The following is a 24,238-nucleotide window of genomic DNA, read 5'->3' as shown; positions in this document are numbered from 1 at the left end:
CTGAGTGAGTGAAAGCTGCACTAGGATGTGCGTGAGTGACGTATCCTTGGGTTTGTTTGTCTTTGTTTTGGGTTTTGGGGTTGGTTACTTTTGGTTTTTGACTTTTTTGTTTTCTTTTTTTTTTTTTTTTCCCCTTTTTTTTTTTTTTTTTTTTGTTTAGTTGGCTTGGCTTATTTTTTTAATTTTTTTTTTAATATAAATATTCTGGTTTTGTATTTTTGTATATTTTAATCTTTAAGAAAAAAAAAAAAAAAAAAAAAGAGAGAGAGAAAAAAAAGAAAGAGAGAGAAAGGACGTAATTCCTGCAACTTATTCTCAGGTATTCGAGCAATCTCAGGGATAAAATGCCTCTGTAGCCCAGTGCTGGACAGAGAGGAGGGTTTTTTTTCTTACAGCACAAAGAGGTGACAAAGTTTGTACTGGAAGTGTAGATCTACCTCACTGGATGTTTGCCAGGTGGACTGAAGTCTTGTTGAGCTTTTTTTTTGGGTTGGGTTGTTTTGGTTTTTTTTGTATGTTTGGGTTGTTGTTTGTTTTTGGTTTTTTTTTTTCCCTTTTTAACTGTATTTTCAAGGAGTCTCTTTCCCTTCCCCACTGGTCTGAGGAGGAATTTGGGTCTTTAAATCTGTGCATCCTCCCTGCAGGGATGGAGGAGCCAGGCAGTGCCAGGGGGCAGGGAACAGAGCTGCTAGAGCCCACATTGCTTCCCCCAACCCCAGATTTTTCTCCCAGCCTGGTGGGTTTTGAGGATTCTCCTCTATTTTTCTCTCCTGTTTACATTTTCATGTCCCCTCTCTGCTGCCCTGAAGGGAACTCTCCAGTCTGCCCCATCCCAGAGTCTCCCTCTGGGTGTCCCCCAGGCTGGGGAGGGGGGGGTCAGTAAAAGGTTGGTGGTGACCTCCTGGGATAAAGGACCCAAAGGATGGACCTAAACCTGAGGGACCTGCAACTCCTCCATCCTTCCCCTCCTTTCCTGGCTTCTCCCAGACGCTGGGTCACCGTGGCCAGGGGGGAAACTCTTGGTTTTGAGAGGAAACTCTTGTGGTTTTTGGTTTTTTTTTGGGGGGGGGGAATAAATATTTCCCTTAAAGCCCTGACCCAGACGCTGGGTCACCGTGGCCAGGGGGGAAACTCTTGGTTTTGAGAGGAAACTCTTGATGTTTTTGTTTTTTTTTGGGGGGGAGGGGGGAATAAATATTTCCCTTAAAGCCCTGGGGGATGGTTGGAGTGTCAGGATCTCACCGTGCTGAGGTGAGCACGGGTTCTGCTGGGTTTTAGGCAGCCAGAGGTTTAGATGGAGTGCAGGAAATGTTGAGGAGCAACTTTTCCATCCTCCCTGCTGGGATTTCCTGAGGCTTCCAGAACCTGGCGACACCTCCAAGGATCTGCAAGCCCCAGGGAAGGGCAGATGGAGAGCAGCATCCCCCCTCCTGCTCTGGTAGTTTTTAGGGTGAGGTGGTGGTGGGCTCTTCTGGGGTGAGGGGGCTGAGGGTGAAGGATTTTTAGGGCATGATTAGCCACGGGATCCAGGCAAAACTACTTCAGGAAAAGAGCTTTTTGTCCCAGCGGGGTAAATGCAATAGAGAGCCCTGGGCTGCTCCTCTACGCCGGGGGCTCTTGGTTTCCTGAAACTGTTCCCCCCCCCTCCCCTTGTTCTTGTGTCTGCTTTGAAGAATCTCATAGGATTTTTTCCCTAGTTTGATGGTTTGGTTATTTTTTTTTTATTATTATTATTTTTTTTTTCCTGCTAGATGTCTGGTGTGTGTAAATACCTCTGTAAATCTGGTTTCTCTCAGTATTCTCCTTGATTATTGTTTACAAGAGTAAGAGGGGGAGGGGATGAAATAAAAAGGGGAAAAAATTAAAAAAAAAAAAAAAAAAAAAAATAGCCAAAGCATCTAAGAGGTTATGGACCAGGGAGACAGGATCTTCTCTGTGTACTCTGCCTTGCAACTCAGCGTGGGGATATGAACTCTGGAACCAACCCTGCCCCAGGCTAAAAAGAGCAAAGAATCACTCAGGTCCCTCCCCTCCCCCCGGGGGCCACTTGGTACCGGGATCCAAAAAAAAAAAAAAAAAAAACCAAAAAAAAACCCCCACGAAAACCAAACCAACCAGGGATTTTTATCTGTAAAGGGAAAGCCACGTGGGAGAAGATGGGATTGATTCACCTCTTCTCCTTGTGGTGTTTTTTTTTTTTTTTTTTTTTTTGGTTGGTTTGTTTGTTTGTAAGGGTTTTTTGTGTGTGTGGGGGGGTTGTTGGTTTTTTTTGGGGGGGGAGTTGTTTTGGTTTGGTTTGGGGGTGGGTGGGGTTTTTTTTTGGTTTTGGGGGGGGTTTGTTGGTTTTTTTCGGGGGGGGGAAGTTGTTTTGGTTTGGGGGTGGGTGCGTTTGGTTTTTGGGGGGGTTTTGTTAATTTTTTTCGTTTGTTTTTTGTTGTTCGGGATTTTTTGTGTGTGGGGTTTTGTTGGGTTTTTTTTCGGGGGGGGGAAGTTATTTTGGTCTGGGGTTGGGTGGGTTTTTGTTTTTTTGGGGGGGTTGTTGGGTTTTTTCGTTTGTTTTTTGTTCGGGATTTTTTGTGTGGGGGGTTTTGTTGGTTTTTTTTCGGGGGGGGAAGTTGTTTTGGTTTGGGGTTGGGTGGGTTTTTGTTTTTTGGGGGCGTTTTGTTGGGTTTTTTCGGGTTTTTTTTTGTTGTTCGGGATTTTTTTTGTGTGGGGGTTTTGTTGGTTTTTTTTCGGGGGGGGGAAGTTATTTTGGTTTGGGGTTGGGTGGGTTTTTTGTTTTTTGGGGGGGCTTTGTTGATTTTTTTCGTTTGTTTTTTGTTGTTCGGGATTTTTTGTGGGGGGGGGTTTGTTGGTTTTTTTTCAAGGGGGGAAGTTGTTTTGGTTTGGTTTGGGGTTGGGTGGGTTTTTTTGTTTTTTGGGGGGTTTTGTTGATTTTTTTTTTTCATTTGTTTTTTGTTCGGGATTTTTTGGGGGGGGTTTGTTGTTTTTTTTTCGGGGGGGAAGTTGTTTGTTTTGGTTTGGGGTTGGGTGGGTTTTTTAGTTTTTTGGGGGGGGCTTGTTGGTTTTTTTCGGTTTCTTTTTTTTGTTGTTCGGGATTTTTTGTGTGTGGTTGGGGCTGGGTTATTTTGTTTGTTTTTTGGTTTTTTTTCGTTTTTTTTTTTTGTTTGTTTGTTTGTTTGTGTGTGGGTTGGTGGTTGTTTGTTTTTTGTTTTTTTTTGTGGTGATTGATTCCCGTATCGTGACAATAATTAAAGAGCTTCATCATCACCCCCCCTGGGGCTCCACGCGTGAGGGGTGGGGGGGATGAGGCTGCACACTCAGGGTCCTGCTCTGCCACGGGAGCGTTTGAATGTAGGAGGAGAACGGGAAAGAGGAGGGGGGGGAAGGGGGGGGCTCTGTGTCCCCCCGGGTGCCAAAGCCTCGAATCGTGAAGATTTCTCTGCGAGGAGACGGAAGAATGTAATCCATGTTTACGGCTAGCAACCAAAGCTTGTTCGTGTCAAACTCGTGAATTTTTATGAAGGGGGTGTGGGGAGGGAGGGAAGAATCCAGGAGGGGCTGCGGGGGGGCTCTGGGGTTACCCCCGGCTGAGCTTTTCCCAAGAGATTTCTTGGGGGAGTCCCTGCAGTGGGGTCCTGTTGCTGCAGGGTTTCCCCCTCCTTTATTATTATTTTTTGTGTTTTTTTTAATTTGTTTTTGTACCGAGTGTGTAAAATGTGCTATGTGGTTGGTTTTGGTTTTTTTTTCTTTTCTGGAAAAAAAAATAAAAAATAAAAGACCACGGGCGATGGCTGCTAGTGATGTTCTGTGTGTGCTAAAGTAATTTGTTCTCCGGGGGGGCTGAAGAAGCCCAGACCCAAACTGGGTTCTACCAGGACAGAAGTCAGGGGGGGAGTGCCAGGAACCCACGCTCCCAGCGCCCCCCAAACCACCCTGATCCCCCCCCCCCATCCCCACAACCAAACCCCGCTGCAGCTCACAGGGAACCCCCCAACTCCAGCATGGCCGTCAGGTCACTGCCCCCCAGAGCCCCCCCAAACCCTGCCGTGGCCCTGCAACCCCCTAAACTCTACCATCGGCCTGACCCTCCCCAGCCCACGCAGTCCCCACGCTTCCTCTGCCGTTCCCCGCTCTCCACGGAACGCCCACGCCCCCCCCTCCCCCCTTTCCCGCCATTGCCTGGCGGGGGCCACGCCCATCTCCATGACCACGCCTATAATCTTGGCCACGCCCATCTCCATGGCCACGCCTAACACCATGGCCACGCCTATAATCTTGGCCACGCCCATCTCCATGGCCACGCCTAACACCATGGCCACGCCTATCTCCGTGGCCACGCCCATCTCTATGGACAAGCTCATCTCCATGACCACGCCTATCTCCATGGCCACGCCTATAATCTTGGCCACGCCCATCTCCATGACCGCGCCTATCTCCATGACTACGCCTATCTCCATGGCCACGCCTATCTCCGTGGCCACGCCCACCCACCGGCCCCGCCCCTCGCGTCCCCGGCGCTCGCGGGTGACGCAGGCGGAAGGTGACGTCACCCCGGTGGAGGCTGAGGCGGCGCCGCCGGGACCGAGGTAACGGGCGGGCTGCGGGAGCCGGGCTGCGGGTGTTTGTCCCTCCCTTCGGTGTCTCTCCCGCCGCTTCCCCCCGTGACGGCGCCGGGGGGACGCCCCGTGCCCGCTCTCAGCGGGGAGATTCGGTCTTCCGCTCCCTGCTGTCCTCCCGCAGCTCAGGGGGGGCCCTGCGGGGAGGGATTGTCCCACCCGTGAGGAGGGATTTTTCCACCCGTGAGGAGGGATTTTTCCACCCGTGAGGAGGGATTTTTCCACCCGTGAGGAGGGATTTTTCCACCCGTGAGGAGGGAGTTTTCCCACCCGTGAGGAGGGAGTTTTCCCACCCGTGAGGAGGGATTTTTCCACCCGTGAGGAGGGATTTTTCCACCCGTGAGGAGGGAGTTTTCCCACCCGTGAGGAGGGAGTTTTCCCACCCGTGAGGAGGGAGTTTTCCCACCCGTGAGGAGGGATTTTTCCACCCGTGAGGAGGGATTTTTCCACCCGTGAGGGGGGATTTTTCCCACCCGTGAGGGGGGATTTTTCCCACCCGTGAAGGGGGTTCTGGGTGAGTGTCCCTTTCCGCGCTGCGGGGCAGCCCGAGGGGCTCTCCCGGGCTGGGGCTGACCCCGTCACGGGTTTCTGGTGCTGTGCCCCTGGCTCACCGGCTCGGGGCTTCTTTCCCAGAGTTATTTTTTTTTTTAAGGTGAGGGTGTAAAATCCGCTGGGAAAGCTCGCTGGGTGTCAGCAGCGCGGGGGGGAGAGGGGGTTTGCAGGCTGAGCTGTTCCCGGGGAGCCTTAAAGAGCTCGGGTGGTTCCTTGGGTTGGTGTTTGGTGGCTGGATCTGGGGGTAGAACCCCCCCTTCCTGGGGGAAGAGGCAGTGAAGTGAATGGAGTCGGGATCTGGATTGTTGTCCCCCCAGCTCAGAGCTTCCTCAGCTGAGTCTCTGAGAGGTTCCTTGCTGAGAGGATTAAAGATGAATGTGGAAGTTGAGCAAACTTGTGTCTCCTTAGCTCCCACCAGGTGTTAGTGTGATGTGCAGATAATGGGGTTTTAAAAAACCTGTGGTTTTACAGCTCTGGAGGCTCAAGTTCCCTACTTTAGAAGGAAAATAAATCTCAGGGTGATGCTTGTGCAGGGCAGTTGGTGATGCAGGTGATTGCTTCATTTGGAAGGTGTCCAACAGCTCCAACACAAAAGCATTCAAGGTTGGTTTGTGCTCTCTGTGACTCAGCTGGGGGTAGCCCAGGCTGCAGGGCTGGACTAACTGAGAAGCTGGTTTGGCTGGAAGATGCAGTTAGGTTTTTATCTAGTTCAGAATCCACTCTGACAGCTGAAAAACCCCAGAGCTCATTTCTGAGCTCCCTTGCTTCTCAAGGGGATAAAATGGGCTCCAAAGCAGCTACTCAAGGTTTGTTTTTGCAAGGTGATGGTTTGTAGCCTTGCCTTGGGCTCCAGCAGAATCTCCTGTGCCTCCAACCCATTTATTTTGATCTTCCTGTTGAAAAGGAGCTCTGGGTGAGCCATGTCGTGGATCAGGGAAGGTGAGCTGACCATCATCGAGAGGTTTTGTGCCAACATCATAAAGGTAAGGGAGGAATTTCTTTCCCTGGGGTTTCCCTGTGGATGATCTCTCTGCTCCAGCCTCGCCAGCAAGGGTTGGATGTGAGTGCTGCCATGGGCTGGAAAATTCCTGAAGTCTTGCAAATGAGCAGGGCTGCCCAATAATGAGCTCCCAGTCCCAGGCTTCCATGTTCTGTGCCCTTGCTGAGGAAGGCAGGGCATGGGAGGAGGGTGGGAATAAGGTGCTGGGGTTGGGACTCTAGGAAATGACAGTTTTTGCTGAGTGGAATGAATAAATTGCCACTTCCAGGAAAATTCTGCCCTTGCTCAGCAGAGCCTTGTGGTTGGTGCTGCTGTCCTTGCAACAGGAACTAATGAGGTCAGGGGAAAGGAATGCTCCTCTGGAGTGAGGGAAAGCCTCAGGACTTTTTTTTTTTTATGTTATTTAAGTTAGTTGTGCCTGTGGAAATGGCCTTGGAGTGAAAAAAAACCCCACTACTACACTGATGGCAGCATAAAATGGTGTGCACCCTCCCCTGGAGCTGCAGAGGGGCTGTGCAGAGGAAACGGGGAGGGCAAAGTTGCTTTTCAGTGGAGGTGTTTGTCACTGCTGCCCTGCTGGTTAGAGAGCCCAAACCAGGCCCAAACCAGGCCCAAACCAGGCCCAAACCAGGCCCAAACCAGGCCCAAACCAGGCCCAAACCAGGCCCAAACCAGGCCCAAACCAGGCCCAAACCAGGCCCAAGCCAGGCCCAAGCCAGGCCCAAACCAGGCCCAAGCCAGGCCCAAACCAGGCCCAAACCAGGCCCAGCAGAGAGAACCAACCTCTTACTCTGCCCAGCTCCAGACTCGAAGCAGGGAGGTGGGCTCAGCACTCCTGCAAAGAGGTGGTGGTGCTGCCAGGAATGAGGGCACTGAAGTCCCTGCAGTGCAGGGCAGCAGCTCAGCTCTCTCTTTGCTCCCTGCTCAGCTCTCTCTCTCCTTTTTTCCCAGGCAGGTCCCATGCCCAAGCACGTTGCCTTCATCATGGATGGCAACCGCCGCTACGCCCAGAAGTGCCACGTGGAGAGGCAGCAGGGGCACTCACAAGGCTTTGACAAACTGGCACAGGTGGGGAGGATCACAAAAAGGATCAAGAGGTGGAAGGGTCCTCTAGAAATCCTCCAGTCTGCCTCTCCCACTCGAGCAGTATCACCCAGGGCTGGGTCTTGGATTTCCTCTCCAGAGAAGGGGACTCCGCAACCCCGCTGGGCAGCCTGGGCCTTGCTGCCCTCAGAGTAAAGAAGTTTTTTCTGATGTTTAAATGGAACTTGCTATGTTCCAGCTTGTGCCTCCTTGTCCTCTCACTGGGAACCACTGAGAAGAGTCTGGCTCCATCTTTCTTGCACCCACCCTTTAGATAGTTGTAGACATTGATATGAGCTCCTCTCAGCCTTTTCTCCTCCAGGCTAAAGAATCTCAGCTCTCTCAGTCTTTCCTCATGAGTGATGTTCCAACCCACCAATCCATCTTTTTTGCCTTCCTCTGGGCTCTCTTGTCATTCCCTGAGGATGTTTTCTGCCCTGATGTTGCTCATTGAAAGCCTGAGCTGTGTTCCCCAGCTGCCTGTACTGCTGCATTGTGTTCCTTCAGTGGAATCCCAGGCTTCCCAACTCCAACTCCAGCTCCTCTCCCTCTTCCTGTTACCATCCTTCAAATCAGTTTTCCCCCTTCCTCTGTTTTACACTCAATTAAAAGCTCTGCAGTGTGGATTTTGAAGCATTTAAATCTCTGAAGAGATTTTTAAAGGTACAATACTATATAACTTATAATGTTTCCTACAAGAACTTCTTTCTCTGGGTGGGTCAGTCCCCTATTCCCATCCTTGGATGTGAATCTATAACAGACAGGGGACAGATCCACCCAGGGAAAAGAGATTATTTTTTTCTCATCACATGGGTTCTTTTGTCACATCCTGATATTTGTTTCTTTGGATCCCATCTTGGCATTGCAGGAAACAACTGGAAATTTTTTGGCAATGGAGAGGCTGGGTCTTACTGACCTGTCTGATCCTCTGAGGGTGCTCAGAGGGGTTTTGTTTTCCCTCAGGTTTTGTTTTTCCATTGTGTTTTGTTTTCTTCCAGACACTACGGTGGTGCTTAAACCTGGGCATTCAGGAGGTGACAGTTTATGCCTTTAGTATTGAGAATTTTAAACGTTCCAAGGAGGAGGTGGATGGACTGATGGAGCTGGCAAGACAGAAATTCAGCCGTCTGCTTGAAGAACAGTAAGAATTTCCTCCTCTCTCTATTCCCACTGGGTGAAACTAAAGCAGAACGTGATTAAGAGGTGTTACCAGTTGGGAAAATGAAGGAAGATGTTCTCCACTTCCATGTGAAATGTTGAAAATTCTTTTTACAAACTGACATTTCCTTATACATTTTCATAGAATCATAGAATCATAGAATCCTAGAATAGGCTGGGTTGGAAGGGACCTCAGAGATCATCGAGTCCAACCCTTGAACAACTACTGCCTCAGTCACTAGACCATGGCACTGAGTGCCACATCGAGTTGCTTTTTAAATGTCTCCAGGGATGAAGAGTCCACCACCTCCCCAGGCAGCCCGTTCCAATGTCTGATCACCCTTTCCGTGAAAAAATTCTTTCTAATGTCCAATCTGAACCTCCCCCGGCACAATTTAAGACCTCTTGTGCCCTCTTGTCTTGCTGAGAGTTGCCTGGGAAAAGAGCCCAACCCCCCCCTGGCTCCAACCTCCTTTCAGGGAGTTGGAGAGAGTGATGAGGTCTCCCCTGAGCCTCCTCTTCTCCAGCCTCAACACCCCCAGCTCCCTCAGCCCTTCCTCACAGGACTTGTGCTGGATCCCTTCCCAGCCTCCTTGCTCTTCTCTGGACCTGCTCCAGCACCTCAATCTCCTTCCTGAGCTGAGGGGCCCAGAACTGGACACAGGACTCAAGCTGTGGCCTCCCCAGGGCTGAGCACAGGGGCAGAATCCCTTCCCTGGACCTGCTGGCCACGCTGTTCCTGAGCCAGCCCAGGATGCCATTGGCCTTCTTGGCCACCTGGGCACACTGCTGGCTCCTCTTCAGCTTCCTGGCAATCCAGACTCCCAGGTCTTTTAGCACACCATATCCTGGGGGAGTAACTTCAGTGTGTACACATGGTCACTTCTTGCTGCTACAGTTTCCCTTTTGATTTCAGCATGAATGCAGCAGGGCAGAAAGGTCCAGAGCTGAGAGCATTTTAGCTGTGCTAATTCTGTGATGATTAAAGGTAACATACTGAGGCACTGCAGGCTGGAGGCTGAGGGACTTGCTCCTCAATAGTCAGTGTCCCTAAGCACAGTGTCATTTGAGGGAAGGGTTGGCTACACCACGTTGTGAGCAGTGACATTGCACACCTTGTGTTTGCAGGACACTGTCCTGAAACTGAGTCTGAGCCATCCACAAGATGGGTGCCACAGGGAGTGATTTCTTCATAGCAAACCAAAAGCCTCAGCACTCCTCACCTGTCAGGAATTAACCCTCTTGAATCAGCATGTAAGAGAGGCAGGTGAACTGGAGCCCAGCTTTGTGTCACGTGGAGGAATTCAGCATGCCATGAACCCCCAGAACTCTGATCCTTGTGGGATTAGGCTCCCAACAGCCAAACCTCCTGTCAGTCAGGGTGACTCCTCATGCCATGGCATTCACTTGTACACTTCAGAGGAGTGTGGGACTCTGCTCTACCCAACCCATCAGTCAGGTCTGTCTGCACAGCTCCTCCACAGGGGATACCTCAGACTTTAGAATGCTGCTCCAGCTCCAGCTGGAGGCTTGTGTGGAGCTTCTGAGCACACACAGTCCCCCCCCAGGCACCCCAGATTTGTGGCTTATTTTGCAACAATCTTATCCAAACCAATGGGACAGTCCAGCCTTTGGGGAAGGACAGAAATTAGAAAATCCTGCTTAGCACAAGAGTGCTGGATGCTGTGGTTTCATCAGGTGTGAAAGCCTTGTCCTAAATTCTGTCACAGTGTTCTTGGCTGATCTTAAGCTCAGCAGCAACTTGGGACCTGGTGTGTTAAGTCACTTGTTGGGATGGGAGAACTAGTTCCTGGGTTGTGTGTAGATGGGACTACAACAGGTTGGTGTGAGCAGGGTGAGGTGTTACAGCACCCTGGTGCTCAAGGAATGTGTTTGTTTCCCCACCACACCTGACTGGTGCAAAGAGTGGTGCATGGAAGGGGCCCTTATCCAGTGGAAGTCAGTTTTGAAAGCCAGGAGGCCATTTCCCTGGTTTCTGCCCACTGTGGTCCCTCATCAGGGGTTTGTGGCATCAGTCAGGTAACAGCAGGAACCTCTAACCACCCCCTGGGGTGTCTCATCTGCTCAAAATAAGGCTGTAACAGGCATGGGTGGTTTCCTGTGTCATGTGGTACTCACTCCACTGCCCCCATTCCCTCAGTGACACATTGATCTTTCCTTACACCAGGAAGCACTTGTGCTGCTCTGGGGGTTACCATTACTCATCTTAATTTTCCATTAGCTACAGGTGCCTGGAGCCTGTGGTTGTACACTTATATTTTCCATATGGATTTTCAGAACTTTGGGTTGGAATGTCAAATCTCTGCTCATTCTCTGGTCCTTTGCTTATGTCTGTACCTCAGGCACAGGGAATGATCATTTTCCCTTTATGGAATGATTTGGGATGATCAATCTGAGCAAGCTTTCAACACCCAAAACCCATTTGGTTGGTTTGCTTTTTTTCTTCAATTCTTAGTTTTGCTGCAGCTTTGCCTGCTCTGTGCCTGCTGTTTTCACTTGGTGGCAGTTGTGCAAACACAACACTTGTGCAGGACAGGCTGAGCTGTTTTCTCTGCTCCTCACTCTTGCTGTTGTCTGTAGGGAGAACCTGAAGAAGCACGGGGTGTGTATCCGTGTCCTTGGGGATCTGCCACTTCTGCCTTTGGATATTCAGGAGCTGATTGCCCAAGCTGTGCTGGCAACTAGGAACTACAACAAGTAAGTCACACACAGTGTGAAGTAGCTGATTCCTCTTCAACCTGAAGGCTTGGCAGACATGATCCACCTTTTTTTTTTTATTTTTAATTTGTCCTACTCTCCCCCTCACCTGCTGGATCTTCCCTAGGCTGATCTTTGACACCTTTCTCCTCTTTGCAGGTGCTTTCTAAATGTCTGCTTTGCATACACATCAAGACATGAAATCAGCAATGCTGTCAGGGAGATGGCATGGGGGGTGGAACAAGGACTGCTGGAGCCCAGGTAACTCTTGTCTGTCTGTCTGAGGCCTGCCAGCTGGAGGCTGCCTGTCTTGCCACCTACACCTTATTAATAACTTCTCAGAAGCCAAGTGGCTGTTCAATAGATCTCATTAAACCAGACTGGAACAAGTGACTTAACCAAACATTGCATAGTAGCTTTATTATTTCAGTTCCCATGGTGATAGATACACAACCAAGGCAGAAGAGAAATTAGGTCTGTGTCTTAAGTTAGTTTAAATGGGAAGGCAGATTTTATGCCACAACAATTGGCTCCTTGGCTGGCAGTCTTAGCTATGAGGTCAAACAACAGATGAATCATGAACACTGAGCTGTTCCTCCACCCTGGAGGAGATGGAGTAGTTAGCATTCTGCTCCAGATGGAAGTCCTCACAGTCTGGTGCCACCACTGTGTTATATTTCAAAGAGCATGGAGCAAGGAGGGTTGAAAGAGATTTCAGATAGCCCCTGGATTAGACAGCAGTGTCCAGAAGAAGCAAGTTGAGGCAGCTCCACTGTCCAGTTTTAATCTGTTACATAAAAAAAAAAAAAAACAAACCCTCAGTAGATCTGAGTTAGTAGTGGCACCTATATTGGGTCAGGAAAGTAATGTTAAAAGCTGCCTCTGTCTTTCTTAGTGATGTGTCTGAGTCATTGCTTGAAAAGTGTCTGTACACCAACAACTCCCCTGACCCAGATCTCCTGATTCGGACCTCTGGAGAGGTTCGGTTGAGTGACTTCTTGCTCTGGCAGGTAAAGTCTTTGTTTTCTCCTTGAAATATTCCATTTTTGCTTCAGAGAATGTTCTGCTGACCCCAGGCATGAGCTGACATGAAGGCTCTTAAACTGCTCTGCCAGGGGTTTGGAAACTTCTTGGATGTTCTGAGTGCTGGGCCACTTCTGGGAAATCAGTTTCCAGCAGTTCTGTGAGTGCCTGGAACACCTTGCAGCACAAGTCTGAAATGATATCATTCTGAAACACTTAATAAGAAATGACAAATCAGTGTAGCTGACAGCAGTCAAGGAAATAATGAATTGCTCATTCATCTGCTCCTCTACTTTTAGTAATTCCCCATTTGATTGGTGAATTCCTGGCTTTTATCAGTTTCACCTGGCAGTATTTCTGAGATGGCAACTTCCTGAGATGAGGAAATCCCAGGATTGATGTCTAGATTCCTGGGAGAGGTGTTTGGCCCATGCTAGCTGTAGGTATTAGAGGTGTAACCCTGGAACATACATGCAGTGCACACACCTGAACTGTCAGTTTCAGAAGTCTATTTGAGTTTCCTAATGAAACAAGACCCCACAAGGCAGGCCCTAAGGATGCCAGAGCTCCATCAGCATGACTGAGCTGCTGAAGTAAACCATAGTGAGTTCTGAACATGTGTAAAGTTCATTTATTTGCAGTTACAGGATCCAAAGCTGCTTCCATTTCTCTCCAGGCAATACTGACTTGTTTGTAAGCCAAACTTTGCAGGAGAACACTTGAGTTGAGCTCCTTTTCCTACAGCTTATGTTTTGGTTTACATGCACAATTTGAAGCCAAAACCCTTAAGCAACCACATCTGATATTCCTGTTCCAACTCATTTAAGTGTTGAGCTCACACAGGTTTTCTGGCCCAGGTTGTGGTTACCTACCAGGGCATCTCCTTCTTCTCTCTGTATTTTTTGGGCACACCTATATCCTGGATGGGGGTCAGTGCTGCAAATTAACATTTCTCTTGCTCCTAGTCCTGGCAGAGATGCCTCTCAGAGCCTGAACTTGTGGCTGGTGGAGCATTGCTGAGGAAGTCAGTGCTCTGTGAGTTGGGCTGGCATGGTGCCCCTCTCCCCTGCTGGGGCTTAGTGCAAAAGTGGCAGAGGGAGAACATGTCCTTGTGCCAACTTCCCTTTGCTGGGAAGCCCCAAAGCCTGAGGAAGTTGTGCTTGCTGGTGTCAAAATGTCCTTAATGATGTTTTTTTGGTGTAGAATTGGCACTCAGTTTTTCTATCATCACAGTTTTAAGAGTCATCCAGTCCTTTCAAGTGTTACATTTTGTAGTAATGTTTGTAGGGAAACACTTGCTTGAAACCACAAGGAACTTGATGGCAAAAAAAATTGATTTTAACTTGAAATATTGCATGTTTCAGCTCTGGGATACATTCAGTGCCCCCACAGCTCTGACATTCATTAAGCAGTTTAAAAGCCATGAGTGGGCAGGAAGGAGTATGATGGGATGTCACTTGGTAAATGTCATGTCCTGATCCTCAGTTCATCTGTTATTCCCTTAACTCAGCCTTTGGTAGTCCAGTGTTGCTATTTTAGTTTTGTTATACATCTGTGATACTTAAGCTATTAAAAATACCTCTGTGAAGACCAACATAGCATCAGAAAGAATTCTGCTGGTGTTCTTACAGGAGTGGATGACTAGAGTCTAAAAACTAATGAGACTCTTCACTCTCCCTGCTGGTATTTTTGTTTTCTGTAGAATCTGATAACACAGCCTGGGTGAAATCTTTGTGGGGAAACTGCCATAACTTGACAAAAAAAGCTGCATCTTAATGACTTTTCCTTCACTAGATTAAATTGTTGGTGATCTTGCTTTCTGCAGACATCCCATTCATGCCTGGTGTTTCAGTCTGTCTTGTGGCCAGAATATTCCTTTTGGAACTTGTGTGAGGCAATCCTTCGGTTCCAGATGAACTACAGTGCTTTGCAGGTAAACTCTGGTGACTCCTCTGCTTTTGGGAATATCTGCAATGTCTAAAAGTCACCCCTGTCTCTGTTACTCACTTCCAGCTGATGGAAAGAGCAGTAGCTGTCCCCTCTTCTCAGGTGACAGGACAGAACAAGTAAGCAGAGGGCAAATTTAGTTTAACTCAAACCAGATCATCTGTGGTTTAAGCAAAGCCTGCTGAGTTCACTCTGGAATGAGCAGGGAGGATTTGCATGCTCTAAGTCTGCTGTTGTTTTTAGGGTTGTAATGAGTGGGTTTAGGGTTTTCTGGCAGCTGAAGTGAGGCTGTGGACAAGTGTCTTCTTTCTGGGGGGTTCAGATATGCCTAGCAAAGAGATTGGTCCTAGGGCTCATTGTCATTGTTCCTCTCCTATTAGATTTGTGGTTGTGAGCTCTCCCTGACCTGGTTCTGATAAACCTGGCTGACTTAGAAGGCACTTAGTAATCTGGCTATTTTTAAGCAAAACAAGTCTGGGAGATGGAGCCCTTGATGGGGAAACCTGGAGGGCAGCAGCTTGTAGCAGAGACAGCAGCAAGTGGCAGGAGGAGGAACTCAGTGTGGTGACTCTTGCCTCCACCAGATCTGGTTCCTGAGTATCTCTGTTCTTTAATTATCTGGGTCCTCTGTTTTTTTTAAGACACATTATATTGCCCTTTTCTACCTTCAGGGACCTTGCTCTCACCTTGTTAAAGAGTTTCTGGACAGTCATGATTATGGGTGAATTTACTCAGGTCCAGTCAGTCTGGAAGCATCCAAAGTATCCATGTTCTTAACCTCTTTTATTCCCATTTCTACCCCAGGTCTGCCCTTTTCCTATGAGTAATCCATTGTATTAACACAACTGATGGCACTTCACCTTTTTCAGAGAGAGGGAAGCAAAAAAGGCTGCAGTGTTTGTCACTGACATGAGCTTTGCCTCTGTCTTGACCAGTGTTGAACAGTAAGGTCACTGTTCTGACTGTGCTCCTAGTGCTGATTTCTGATGGGTAACAAATACTGCATTTTGCTCCTGGCTGGGCTCATCTTTTCTTAGTGCTCACTTGTGGCTCTGTGTGTTCGTGCCATGCCACTATCAGGGTCTCTTATCATCCACATTTGCATTTTGGTCAGTTTTCTTGCTGGAAGACCCACTTTACAGCACCTAAGGCTGCCCTTTTATCAAGAGATGCAGCCCAGTTGTGGAGAAGGAAGGACTTCTCACTCAAAGGAACTGCTGAGGTTTAGCAGCTGGGGTTTTTTGCATTTTAAATCGGTGCTCTTGAAAAGCAAAAGTATTTGGAGCTCTTGAAACAAATTACCTTGGTGAAAAGGATGCTAGCTGCTCAGGATGGGTGACATGCTGAGAAGCCAGGATAAAGGACAGGGAGAGTGCTGCTGTCTTCAGGACACTGGAGGCAGTTGTGGCACAGCGAGGCAACTGGATGGAAGGTTTGACAAGGATAAAAAACTTGATTGTGAGGCATTTGACAAAAGATGCCATCCTTCCATCAACTCAAACAGCATCACATTTAATAGCTATCTTCATTTTCCAGTTAGCCTGCTAGTTAAGGGAGTCCACGAGCTGGTTGTTGCTCACTGGATCAGCTGTATAATCTGCTTTTGGTACATTGTAGACCAAGGGAGAAAATGCAGTTGCTGGGTGGCCAGCTTGCCCTATGGCAGTGGTCATGCTGAGTCTTTTCTGGTGATCAGACAGAATTTCACTTTGTCCAGAGGTGGAAGTTTAACTCTGAACAGGCTGATGATCTTTGCATATCAAAGAAGCAGAGCTACAGCAGTGGAGTGCTATCAGTTCAGTAGGATTTCTGTAGCTAGAAATGTTTCAGCTCAGGAAAAAGCTAATTTACAGTGCCAGAGCACAGAGTACTGACTTGGGTGCAGAGACAGTGTGGTGAGGAGTGAGTCAGGCTCTCATTAGAATAATTTCTTGCTCATTTGAAAGGTCAGCACTCCCTAAGCATGTGTGTGTGTGTGTCAGGTTATGTCACATTGACCAGTTCTACTTTTTTAATAAATGAGAGCTTAATATGCCTGCATGCAGATCTCCTCCTGCTGTTGGAGGCTGCAGGGTAGGAGAGGTGCAATAAGAGGAAATAAGAGGAAAATAAGAGGAAATCCAGAAGTCATCTTCTATAAAAATATTTCAAACACTTGAAGGGGTAGGCAAGGATAGCTGCTGCCTTTGCCTTTCTTCTGCCCATCCTGCTGTGCCTCGAACTGGTACATTATTAGATCACAGGCATTTGGGAATGCTGAGCCCACTCCTGCTTTTATGCTGAAGCTGATTATTGCAATAGCTGAGCATCAGCTCCAAGAGTTGCCTCATAAATCATTGTTCTGAATCCCCTAAAACCTTTCAGCTGCCCTGTGAGTAGACTCAAAGATGCTGTGCTGACCCTGGTGAGGACAGCTTGTGTGCAGGGCTGTGGTTTGAAAGCCCTCGTGTTCCTCTCTGCTTCTGGTATCTGAGGGTTTTTTCACAGTCTCTCATGACCTTTTCTCTGTTTTAACCAGGCGTTAATGCTGTGAACAGACCTTGTGTTATGGGGTCCAGAAGGGTTTTCCTGTATCTTTTTTTCTAACCCACCCAGCAGGCTGCCCCAGCGTGGAGGAGTCACACGCAGAGCCCCTTCATTTCACCTGCAGAGGCCGTTTCTCCTCTAACCCGTGCTGCTGAAAAGGGCTGTGAAGTGCTAACACACTATTGCTTTTCCCTCTAGAAGGCCAGAGACTCCTACCTGGAGGAGAGGAGGCGGAAAGAGATGGAAAAGGATCAGGCTTATGTGACAAAGAAGCTTCAGCAGGAGGGGTTTGCCTCCCACGGAGACTCCCGGCGCCGCCGGACGCTGTTGCAGAAATGCACGGCCATGAAGGAGGAGAGGATCCAGGGCTTCCTCCAGGCACTGGAGCACAAGAGAGCAGACTTCTTTGAAAGATTGTGTACCGTGTCTGCCTGACACTGGTGCTGGGGTGGTCTCAGGAAGACAATATTTAACTGTGATAGAGGGAACAGCTGCTGCCTGGAGGAGGCGACTCGGCGCGGTTCTGCTGTGGGATTGCAGGGCTGCTCCGGGACTTCATGGCCCCACTGGCCCTGGCTGAGGGCTGTGAACCTTGCTGATGCTCCTGGGGAAGGGAATGCTGTTCTCCTGTCTTGCCTCCCTGCCCCTGAGGAAGAAGAACACCCCCTCCCAGCTGATTTCTGCTGCTTTACGGGCCGGGGTGTTTCTGTGAGAAGTGTGTCTAAAATGAGCTTCCAGTTTTGTTTGACTCCTCGTAACTTGGCCCAGGCAAACCCAGTCCAGTCCTGGTAGATCAGCCTGGATTTATTCTTCCCATGGCTTTGCAGGAATGGAGATTTCCTCTGCTTGTCCCATAAGGGGACAAGGGAGAGGATTATTCCTGATGTATCAGGCAGCTCTGTGCCAAGCAGTGGCAGAGTTTCCCCACTCCCTTCTTCATGGCAGCATTTTGTCTTTTTCCCACCTCGCTCTGCTGCATTTGGTGTATCTGCTCTTGGCTTCCAAAGAGCTGAAGTGAGAGCTTGTAAAGAAAAAAGATACACCAAGGCTTCATCAGGTCCTGTGGTCCCTTCTGAGCAGTGTTTGTGGGGAAAACCCAAATGCTTGAGATGATGAAGTTGGAGTGGTCTCTGCTTGGGAAAGAGGCTCCAAGCAGGCAAGGAATACGGGTTGGCTGGGAATTAATTTCATGGCTTAAAAAGGAGAAGTTGGCTTAAACCAGGTAATGGATGCAGTACACCAAATCCCTCAGAGACCTTTCTAGATCTATGACTTAACATCCTGTTTCCAGGGAAGGAGGGTGGGTTTGGTTCAGGAATACAGCAGCCAAAACCAACCTCTGACCCCAGCCAAAATGGCTGAGAAGGGCCCTTCAGCTGAGTGCAACAGGAGTGGCTGGAGCAGCTGTGGAGTGCTGTTTGTTCCCTATTTTCCATCAGCAGGGAGATGGACTTAGCTTATTTCCAAGATTGTTTCCGTCCCCATGGTCAAAATAACAGAAAATGTCTTGATTTTTTTGTTTTGTTTTGGATGTACAGGTGCAGCACTTAGCAGCTATTGCTGTTTTTAAAGCAAGGTTCCTTTTTACCTCCAGGTGAAAACAAGAAAATGCAGATTTAAGACTTGTGAGTGCTGCAGACTCAGCAGCACTTTGAATGTGATTGTGCAGAGCAAACTGCATTATCAAATTGTGAATAAAGCATCTTCATACCAATCTTTATTTAACAAAATAAGCTGAACATTTAAGGCTACATAAGATTTTATTCCAAGGTGCCATCAAGTCAGCATCCAGGCCTAAAGTAATATTTAAACCATGGCAGGCTCCTCATCTGATTCCTGGTAGGCTGGGAAGGGTTTGAAGCTGTGTTCTTTTTACAGTCTATTGTGAACAATTTGCTGATAGCCCGAGGCTTGGCCCAGTGAAGCTCCATGCCTGAACCTCCTCTTGAGTAAGTAAAAGTGTGCTGAGGTGATGGGAGCTGCATATTTCACCTTTTTTTATTGCATTTTGTTTTCTGTCTTCACATTTCAGGCAGTTATCTGTGAAAATAGTTTTCTCTCCATGAGATGGAGCACTCTTTAAAGGAAAAGGTCTTCTACTCGAGGATGTGTTTTTGGCCTTAAAAAAAAAAGTTTTTCAGTTGTGTTATGATGATACAGGTGACCAAACAGTGGTAGTACTGTTGTTGGGGTATTTTAAAGCCTCTGGTTTACAAAAGGCTTTTAGGGAAAGTTTTCATCTGTTTTATAAAAGTCATTGCTGTAGTAGGGGAGGAGGGGAAGTCCTTCAGGCAGTGAAAAAAGGTTTGTACTACCTGACAGCTGGTTGATTCCACTCCCATCAGTTATTCCAGTAAAATGCCAACTGGAATTGGTAGTGCAGTTAAATTCTAACTGGAATTGGTGTTCCAGCCTTGCTTTGTTTAAAAGTTGGGTAAAAATAACACTGGCAAACTCGAATTTTAGGAGTGTGCAGCCTCTGTGCACTGTGGAACACTCTGTGCACAGCGTGCATTGTGGAAATGGAGCTGCAGACTGGTTTTGGGGAGAATTCACCCTCATTGATGTAAACTTGAGGAAGACATGGAAAAAAATGAGTGTAACTGGAAAAAATGTGCATTTCAGGCAACTGAAGTCTGAAAAAGCCTGAGGTTACCTGGGAAGGGACAAGGGGGTGTTTGCTCCTTGGGGTGTTTTTTTGGTGCTGAGGTTCAGGGAAAAGGTTAGAAGTTTGGGGCAGGATGAGGTGTTCGTGTCAGAATTGTGCCCAGGTGGGACAATGGAGCCCAACTTCAGTCACTTTGAGCAAGTAGTGAAGGGTTTTGGTGTCAAATTTTTGCATTTTGATTATTTTTCCCCCCCCGCCTCCTATTTTATCCCGTTCTCACCCTCTCCCTCACCTTTCTCTGGCTGGAAACCCCCTCCCATTTTTTAGTTTCCCCGAGGAACAAGCTCTAAGCTGATTTCGGGGTGGGGAGCCGAACCGGGGGGCTGGGGGGTCCCTTCCCTTCCCGCGGCCTCTCAGGTGCTGAACGAACAGCTCCGCGGGGGCGGAGGGGCCTCCCCGGGGCTTGGAACAGAGCGGAAAGGAAGCCCCCCCCTCCCTCCCTCTCTCCTATCCCCCCTGATGTAGGAAGGGGGTAGCAGGGGGTACCCAACCCCCGCCACCTTTTGCATTCCTGTTTTTTTTTCCCCTTTTTTTTGTGTGCGTGTCCCAAGCCGCTTCCCCTCCCCTCAGCGTTTCCCGCCCGCGGAGCTCTGCGGCGCGCGGGAGGCGGGAATGGTGGGGGGAGGGGGAGAGTGGAGGGGGGGGGGGGGGGGCGAGGCCGTGCTGCGCGCGCGCCACCCCCTCCCCGACCCCCCCATCCCCCCACCCCCTTTTTTCTTTTTTTTTTTTTCTTTTTTTTTTAATTTTTTTTTAATTTTTTTTTTCTCCTCCTCGTTCCATCCCCTCCCTCCCTGCTTGGCCCCACCCCACGTGACCCGGACGGGCCAATGGGCAAGCGGGGCGGTGGGGATCCGGTTGGAACCGGTTGGGCCGCGTCCGGCTCTATATAAAACTTTATAAACACCCGATTCAAATTAGTGGGGTCGGGAGCCAGCGGAGCCAGCCCGGGACGCAGCCCCCGCCGCACACCGCCCGTCACCCGCGTCCCACCGCCTGCACCCTTCCTTTCCCCCCCCCCCCCTTTCCCTCACCCTCCCCTTCCCCCCCCTCCCTCCCTTCCCCTTCCTCCCCTTTCCCTCCTCCGCTTTTCGCCGCCGCCCCGGACCGAGCGCGCCCGGCTCCCCCCACCCCCTTCATCCCCATTTCCTCCGCCCCTTCACGCCGGGCTCCTCTCTCCTCACGCACACACGCAACACGCCCGCACGGAGCCATGCCGAAGAGAAAGGTACGTGGCTCCGCGGGGCTCCTCCGCACCGGCGGGGCCTACCTTCCCGCTGCCCCTGCCCCCCCTTCTCCTTTCCCCGCACCGCCCGCGCCTCAGAAAGGGGGGGGGGGTGGGGGCGGGACTACGCGTTCATCATTCCCCCCCCTCTCCCCCCCGATCTTTTCCTCCCCCCGTTACTCCCGTTCCTCCCCCGTTCTCTCCGGGGCGGTAACGGTTGCGTGAGGCCCCAGCGGGGGCGGGGCGGGGCGGCGCGGGGACCGTTACCGGCCGCGCGCGCGGGGGCTAACGGCAGCGGGGGAGGGGCGCGGTACCGGTCCGATCCGGTTGGTTTTGGCGGGAGGATGGTGTGAGGAGAGAAAAGGGGGGGAAGGCGGGGGAGGCGGAGAGAGGAGGAGGAGGGGAGCAGCCGGTGGGGCGGGAAAGGGCGGGAAGCGGCGCCCGGGAGGCTTTGCCGCCAAAACCGCCGCCCCGCGGGGGCAGCCGTGGGCGGGAGCGGGGCCTCCCTGAGGGGGCAGCGCCGCTCCCCCTCCTCACTCCCCGGGGGAAGGGTCGGATCCCGCCCCGCTGTGGTGTGGGACCCGCTGGGGCCTCCTTCCCAGAGGCTCCGGGGCGATGTTTGAGGGGCAGCCCCGCCGGGGTGAGGCGGCGTCAGGGCTCGGGAGGCTCCGGGAAGGAGGTGGGAATGGTTCCTGTAGAGATGGAAACGGAGCGGCCGGTGCGGGTTTGGGAGCTGAGCCGGCCTCCCCCTCACTTGTCTGTACCGCTTGTGTGTCACCTCCTAGGCTGAAGGAGACGCCAAGGGCGATAAGGCCAAAGTTAAGGATGAGGTAAGAAGTTAAGTGTTTGGAGAAAGTTGGATCATAAAGTGTTTACGTTGGAAGATGGGGTTTAACTGCATCAAAATTAAGAACTGAGGAGCTGAGGGAGGGTTGGTGTTAATTGATTCTGACTTTCCAAAGTATTAGCTGTCTTTTAACCCTAACCCTGAAAACTCTAAACTACTATTAGTTATTAGCAGTAATATAAACGGGATGGTCCTGTATTTCTTGAGAATGGGAGTAAGGGGACTGAAAGTTGAACGTCAGATCTGGGGTTTTACTACTTTGAAATGAGCTTTTTATAGTTTATATTTTCATCACCTTAAATTCATTTGTTTTTCTTTTTAAACAGCCACAACGGAGATCAGCAAGGTTATCTGCTGTGAGTATCCTTCTCTTGAGCAGAGTTCTGACAACACAGAGTAGTTCAAGCTTTAGTATTAGGTCCAACATCTGCAAGAACTGTGGGTATTCTGGAGAGACAGAGTTCAGTGGAAAGAAAGTTTGTGGCTTAGCAAACTGCCCCATTGTGTGGTTCTGTGGGAGGAGTGGTAGAATAACTGACAAATCAAGTGCTTCTGTTTCCAGTGTTTTGATTTGCTTGCCTAAAACTGAACTGTTTGGTTTGAATGTTTCAAAAAGGTGGGATGTTCCTAATGGGAATAATATAAGAGTTGTGGGTTTTTTTTCCTTGCTTGCAGAAGCCTGCTCCGCCAAAGCCAGAGCCTAAACCTAAAAAGGCAGCTCCAAAGGTAAGTTGTGTCAGTGCTGTTACTGAGGGGTTCTGAGGTTTAGATTTGTCAGGTAATACCAAATAAAACTTTGAATAATGACATAAGGAGTGATGAAATGGAGCTGCATCATTTCTTTAAACCTGCAGCAAAAACTTCTGAAGTCTGCAAAATTTACATTAAAAATTCCCAAGGCAGAGACTTGACAGCTGTCAAGCTCTTAAACAGGAAAGCATTTGTGTGGTGCATTCTCCTCAGGCCAGCATCCAGAGTTGCTTTTTCCCATTCTAGTTTGGGGATTCTTGTGGCTAAAGGGCTTATGTTGGTGATTGTAATGGTGGTGCCTCCCCTTCCCTTCACAGAAGAGTGAGAAGTTACCCAAGGGAAAGAAGGGGAAAGCTGATGCTGGCAAGGAGGGAAACAACCCTGCAGAAAATGGAGATGCCAAAACAGACCAGGTAAAACAAGCAGCTCTGGCAGCTTGTCTTCTGTCAGCAAAGTATCTTTTTCTATATTGGGCAGGTCTAGGCTTGTGCTGCTAAAGAGGAATTCCCACTTGATTAGTTAGAGCTGTTGCTGGTGACACAAACAAGACAGCTGTGGGAGGGTGTTGCTAGGATGGGAAAGAGTTAAAGTTGTCTTTCTGCCAGTTGGATTGCCACGTGGAAGTTACTGTGCTGCCTTGTTCTGAAAACACTGCTGTCACCTAATAAAGCAGCTTCAGGTTGCCTTTGATGGTCCCTCAAATGTTAGATTTCATTTTATTTAAAATTGGAGTGGTGAAGCCCAGCTAAGATCTCTTTTGAGGAGAGAATTGCTCTTTTGAAAAATGATTTATCAGCTGATGGTGGTGCAAGTGCATGTTGGTATTTACTGGTTCCCCTTTTTCTTTTAGGCACAGAAAGCTGAAGGTGCTGGTGAAGCCAAGTAAAAATGTGTGAATTTTTGATAACTGTGTACTTCTGGTGACTGTACAGTTTGAAATACTATTTTTTATCAAGTTTTATAACAATGCAGAATTTTGTTTTACTTTTTTTTAAGCTATGTTGTTAGCACACAGACCGCTTCGTTGTTGTGTTTTGGGGCTGGGGGGGTGGGATGGGGTGGGATAGTGTGGGGACAAATGTCACTTAGTCAATTTCTGGAACCTAAATTTTAATGAGGAAAGTTTTCCTTGTCCCCCAGTTTTTGGAAGAAGGGCTTCTTCCTGAGTAGAGGAAGGATTCCTTCGTGCTGCACATCTGTTCAGTTCTGTGAAGTGTATCCGAGTGAATCTTTGTGCTCCCAAGATGCCTGTTGCCAACTTCAAAACCAGTTTGTAATGCCCTTTGTTTCCTTTCCTGTCCTTGTTGTTTGCCTAGAGCCTGTCACTCCAGAATATGGTGGGGAAAAATAAAAGGCATTTTGGGACTTGCCACTCTAAATGCAGTTTAGAAGTCTGCAATCCAGACTTCTGATGTCTAATTGGGATATAGCAGCTCTGAAAGGAGCTGTGCTTCCTCTTTTCTATTGTGGATCTTCAGATTAAGAAACCTGCATTTTATTTTATTTTTTTTTTTTCTTCTAAAAGTCAGGGTAGGTTTGTGAAGAGTTGTTAAACAACATGCTATAAATGTGAAAGTGTCCACCCTCACTCTAAACTTTTCCCTTTTCAAGTATGAAATGAAGATTCTTCAGTTTTCTAGCAACTTTATGTTTTGGTAGTCCATGAAGGGAGGGGGAGTTCAACAGTCGTTGTAAGATGTTGCAGATTGTAGCCCATGTCCTGCCTAAATTACCATGATTGTTTCTGAAAAGTACCTTTAATAAAGCTGGATACGGTTTGGCTTGGACTGTTAATGCCTTTCTAATTTCTCTTGGCTTGGTTTCATCTCTGATGGGGTTCAATGGCAGAAGAATCCTTGCTTTGTATGCATTTGTATTTAGGCAATGTCTTGCTGATGGCCAAGAATTTGTTTAAAGCATCTTGGTTCAGATAACGAATTCAGTCTTAAATGAAAAGTGAGGTTTCCTTACCAAAAACCTAGATCACTGCAGGCTTACTACAGAAACCAACACAGCAGGTAAGTGAAGCAACTGATAAAAAGTGTTACTGTCTAAAAAGTAGTGCTGTACAAAAAAGGGGAAGAATGCAGCCAGTTTGCAGTGGCTGTGGCAAAAAAAAAAAAAA

General features: G+C 48.8%; 2 protein-coding genes across 5 annotated transcripts; both read left to right on the top strand.

The window, feature by feature from the left end:
* Positions 1-4,512: 4,512 nt before the first annotated feature.
* On the top strand, positions 4,513-18,340 carry DHDDS (dehydrodolichyl diphosphate synthase subunit). Of its 4 annotated transcripts, none has more exons than XM_071767599.1 (9): positions 4,513-4,590; positions 6,074-6,154; positions 7,123-7,239; positions 8,253-8,395; positions 11,014-11,130; positions 11,290-11,391; positions 12,026-12,140; positions 13,979-14,086; positions 16,825-18,340. In XM_071767599.1, exons 2-9 carry the CDS (start codon positions 6,092-6,094, stop codon positions 17,059-17,061), a joined length of 1,002 nt encoding a protein of 333 aa, XP_071623700.1. In that variant the 5' UTR covers positions 4,513-4,590; positions 6,074-6,091; the 3' UTR covers positions 17,062-18,340. The 4 variants fall into 4 exon arrangements, with proteins under 4 accessions (XP_071623700.1, XP_071623703.1, XP_071623701.1 ...); XM_071767602.1 differs by lacking the exon at positions 16,825-18,340 and adding an exon at positions 14,167-16,187; XM_071767600.1 differs by lacking the exon at positions 4,513-4,590 and adding an exon at positions 5,636-5,774 and having other exon boundaries at positions 6,076-6,154.
* A 1,802-nt stretch (positions 18,341-20,142) lies between these two features.
* On the top strand, positions 20,143-23,907 carry HMGN2 (high mobility group nucleosomal binding domain 2). The gene is made up of 6 exons (XM_071767718.1): positions 20,143-20,519; positions 21,302-21,346; positions 21,690-21,719; positions 22,039-22,089; positions 22,431-22,526; positions 22,964-23,907. Exons 1-6 carry the CDS (start codon positions 20,505-20,507, stop codon positions 22,997-22,999), a joined length of 273 nt encoding a protein of 90 aa, XP_071623819.1. The 5' UTR covers positions 20,143-20,504; the 3' UTR covers positions 23,000-23,907.
* Positions 23,908-24,238: the final 331 nt, after the last annotated feature.

This window comes from Heliangelus exortis, chromosome 24 (assembly GCF_036169615.1).
Source record: "Heliangelus exortis chromosome 24, bHelExo1.hap1, whole genome shotgun sequence".
NCBI classification, from domain to species: Eukaryota; Metazoa; Chordata; class Aves; order Apodiformes; family Trochilidae; genus Heliangelus; species Heliangelus exortis.
The sequence above is the reverse complement of the archived record's forward strand: the minus strand, read 5'-3'. Positions and strand labels throughout refer to the sequence as shown.